Source organism: Sinohyriopsis cumingii, chromosome 12, assembly GCF_028554795.1.
Source record: "Sinohyriopsis cumingii isolate HCF-2022 chromosome 12, ASM2855479v2, whole genome shotgun sequence".
NCBI lineage: Eukaryota > Metazoa > Mollusca > Bivalvia > Unionida > Unionidae > Sinohyriopsis > Sinohyriopsis cumingii.
In genome coordinates this window covers 64,868,887-64,873,298 of record NC_142972.1, presented here as the reverse complement: position 1 = coordinate 64,873,298, position 4,412 = coordinate 64,868,887, and the positions used below count along the sequence as shown (strand labels likewise).

Genomic DNA, 4,412 nt, shown 5'->3' with positions numbered 1-4,412 from the left:
CTTAAGAAGTTAGAATTTTGTTCTCGTTGTCGTTCAACCTCCACTAACTGCAGTGATTAAAACTGTAAAAAAAAACAACAATAAACATATTTTCATTATTCTTCATGCAAGATAAATTGCAATAACAATCGTTTTAAGCAGCGATACAATTTCGCACAATCAAATAATACAAACTAGAGCATGAGGTAGTAATGGAAAGATAATGATGTTCTGAAATGGGCAGAGAACATTTTTTGAAATTTGAGAACAGCGCAAGTTAGTGAAAAAAATAAAAGATGTAAAACAATTGATCAAATATTGATAGAATTTCTTTTTAAGATAGTGAGATATCGATTCTGCTTGGGGAATGTAAGCGGTCTGCCACGTTTTCTTGATCTTAATCAGATATCTTTATTGATTGAACTATCCAGAAGTGAGTTCACCGATACGCCGTCTGGTGTTTTCAAGCGGATATAATAACTGTAAAGGGGTCTATACAATCGAGTGACAGTCAAATTTAGGTCTTACGAAGTCCTACATGGTCCGAGCAATATCTTCCGGTCTGGTTCCCATTCATTATGTCATATAATCCTGACGCATTTCATATGCAACAGAAACGTTATTTTGTGGCAAAATGATAAATCTTAAAGTGTTGGTCTTCTCCGAAATAGGATAACGTCAGATAGAATTTAAGGTCGTGTTAAATTATATGCAATAGGCAAAGCGAATACAGACTGTTTTAGATTTAAACAATTTAAACCCCGTTTCTTTTGTCCATTTCTGATCTCTGTTTAAGCTCACGCTCAATAGTATGCAAATTATGTAATCAGTAACAGATCAAAAAGCATGGAAATATAATTAGGAGTCAGTTTATCGGTTAACTACATTGTTGGGAGCCCCGGGTATCCGAGTTGTCGATGCGCTCGCGTTTACCCATCACTGGAATCTCACCTATGTCCACGTGGATTCTAGTCTCCAGCTCGGCCAGTGTGGGTATATGAGAAAGCTGACAGTAGCTCCCATGTATTGTTGGTTCTTACTGAGGTTTTCCCTGATTCTTTCTCCAACAATTATACTGGCCGCTATATTATAGCCTACCATAGCTGGGAAATGGCATTAAACCAAAAGCAGCACCAACAACAACTACGTTATTAATTTTGACGTTGTAAAGGGCAACTGACTACATATTTACCTTAGGTACATTCCCATCCTGAGGATAGATTTGTCAGAGGTTGCTGCCTTCCTTAGTTAGAAAATTTCCATCTTTGATAGGTAGGCGGACATTCAACCTGAGTTGAATATGTTATTATGTAGTACTTACATGTTGTATCAGAAGCTTTCCACCAAGTCCAAAAGACGGCTGATTTATGTTCTGTTTTTAGGAACGCTTCTCTTATAAATGATTATGGTTTGACTATATGGGTATATGTGCTTGTCTAGCTTCTGAATTCACACTGAAGGTCTGAAAGTAGATTGCGGGACTTCACATACCATATGAGTCTGTTGTTTATCATTCGTTCTATACTTCTGCAAATACAGATTGTTGGAGATATGAGACTGAAGTTGGAATCATGTAAAACAAAAACGGCACGAACATTTAAACCATTTTTTTTATTTGCATAAAGTGTATTTTGTCAATCAGGAGTATATAGGCCCTTTACCTAGCATTCAATTTTATCATTTGCAATGCCCGTTGATTGAAAATGTACAATACATATATTTACATTGCAGCCCACCCCAACCCCATCGCCCTAAAAATAAAGCCCTAGAACAAATAAACAAAAAATTTGCAAACAACAAAATTATATTTTCTCAAGATAAAAATGTATCAAACTTCGTGTTCATGTTATGTTCGTATTCCGAGATTTGTGGTAGCTTTGTTTTTATAAATGAGAGGCGGAAATCAACTCAAAAGCTACCTTTTAAAATAAAGACTGGGCGAGCTTATCACGCCATCATTCGTCTTTTAATTTGCTTTTAATGTTTCTAATAGGTGTTAATATGTTTTGATATTTATATTTCAGAGTTTTATAATGAAGTTTGACCCCGCAGAATATGATATTTATGAAGAATTAGAGGCTGAGTATCACACTTACGAAGAAGTGGAGGCTGACTTTATGTCTGACGCAGAGTAGTGACACTGCTACCTCATCAATTGGATTTCTTATGTACTCCAGTCTTTGCCACCAGGGTCATTTCTTGGGTGACTTGGGTGATTTTTTGTGCTACTTTTCGTGAAATATTTCGCCGATGTTTTTCACATTGCGACTGACATTATTTAGAATAGCTGAAAAACGAAGAGTATTGATTTTTCAATTTGATGTCTCTGAAAATGAATGCAGATTCGTAGAAAGTTTCTTGTCTTGTTCAATCTGGAGACACGATTGGACCATCTATTATATACTTCTATATGCAATCGTCCAATTTTCACAATTATCGCCAGATTTCTTTTAATCTCTCATGCAGGTTGCGAATAATTTATGCATGGAACACCAATGCATAGCCACAATAACCTAAGCGCCAAACAATCAGACGGACAGAACAACAATAATGTGTTTCTTCCACATTCGTGGTGTAACATCCATAAATTGTTGTTGCAAGTTTCATGAAACTTTGTGTGTGAGATGGAATCGAGTGAAAAGTAGCTGATGAAACTTTGTATATGAGATGGAGTCGAGTGAAAAGTAACTGATGAAACTTTGTGTGTGAGATGGAGTCGAGTGAAAAGTAACTGATGAAACTTTGTGTGTGAGATGTAGTCGAGTGAAAAGTAGCTGATGAAACTTTGTGTGTGAGATGTAGTCGAGTGAAAAGTAGCTGAAGATAAACATACATTATATATAACCGCTCTCCTTTACGAAATATGGTTGCGCCATCACAATGTCCAGTGATAATCTCAAAAAAGTAACATATTGGTAAATGAAACAGATGCCTCTGTAACTATGCTTGTGTCTGGGAAAGGTTTGTTGTCATCGTAAAAACTGATTTTTGTTTAAATGACAACTGTCAATAATTGTGGTTATTAAAATGATAAAATTTATCACAATTATCTTCCTTCTGGACATTTTGGAATTGGAAAGAGGCACATAAAACACAATATTTCAAAATAGGAGTTTGAATTTTTTTAAATATGTCCCAATAATGAGAAAGATAACAACAACTAGTGAATTAAAATTAACAAATAAAATTTGATATCTCACCGGCCGTTCTGAGAAACGATGTATATTAATATTGTATTCGATCGTCACTAGTAAAATGCAGAGTTATTTCCCCTTACAACATACCGTAACTGCAGTGATCTTGCAAAATGTTTGAAAAGAGTGTCACATCGCTAGGTATCTTCAAACCCAAACGACTACGTTTACACTAGTTTTGACGTACAGCATTGATGTCTTTAAAGAAATGTATACAGTACAAATATGAAGATCAAGGCAAATGATGCGATAGAAGAATACATGTAATACTTTATTTGGAAACATGCAAAGTCATTCTTTGGTTGTTCATTCAGAGAGTGCTAGAATATTCCTCCCGACACCAAACATAGGTAAATTTGCAAATGGTTTGTATTTTTATTGCCACAGTGAGTGTGCGAAGTAACATTTTGTTTTCATTTACACTGTAGCATCGAGTTAAAAATGTATTTTGGTTCTAAAATAATTTGTAGAGACGATGGTTTTCATTCTTTTATAAAAAATGTTACGATACATTCTTGATATAGCATCATTGTTGGACAAATATGCAAATAGTTCGTAATATGGCACACACCTTTCTCAAACGAAATGTGTGTTCTCTGTTCGTCTATAACTTTGAAAATAAAAACTTAATATAAAGCAAATAAATAACATCTTTCTCTTGTCCAGGGGCTTTTTCCATTGGATTGATAAACTTGAAAAGGAAGACCATAAAAGAAGTAGAGTGACAATTACATAGAAAAAAAAAACAACCTTGGGGGTGAGGGGTGATAGCTATTTCCCTAATCTTTCTAAGAGACCGTCTTACTCGCTTATAAGTCGAGCCCAACTGCAAACAGCATAGACCCTGATTTGCCTTCGCATAATGCGACTGCAGATCTGGGTTAGTGTAATTTACAATTGCACTCAATGTATAAGCGTGTATAGACGGGTCTCTCTCTGTCTGTCTGTCTGTCTCTCTCTCTCTCTCTCTCTCTGTAGTTTTAACAATTCAGCTAAGAGCAACCAGCTTTCTTTATCACATCATCAATTCTAGACCTAGCCAATAAGCGCTCAATATGTTGAATAATGAGTCCTTTTATTTTTTCCTTTTTCTTTCTTCTTGCCACTCTATGTTTTCGAATTAAAATGCATGAAAAATTTTACACCTCGCTTGCCATATTGGCCCGTCATTCAACATACAAGTTTCTGCTCAAAATACCCACGACATGCACCCGACACCGTGAGGTATGAAGTATTACA

At 35.6% G+C, this 4,412-nt stretch overlaps 1 protein-coding gene across 1 annotated transcript in view; it reads left to right on the top strand.

The window, feature by feature from the left end:
• Nucleotides 1–3,823, top strand: part of LOC149786604 (tyrosine kinase receptor Cad96Ca-like) — a 32,866-nt gene extending 29,043 nt beyond the window's left edge. Inside the window, exon 11 of the mRNA XM_089978229.1 lies at nucleotides 2,004–3,823. Within this exon, the coding sequence (XP_089834355.1) occupies nucleotides 2,004–2,114 (111 nt within the window). The 3' untranslated portion in view covers nucleotides 2,115–3,823. The remainder of the gene's footprint in view (nucleotides 1–2,003) is intronic.
• Nucleotides 3,824–4,412: the final 589 nt, after the last annotated feature.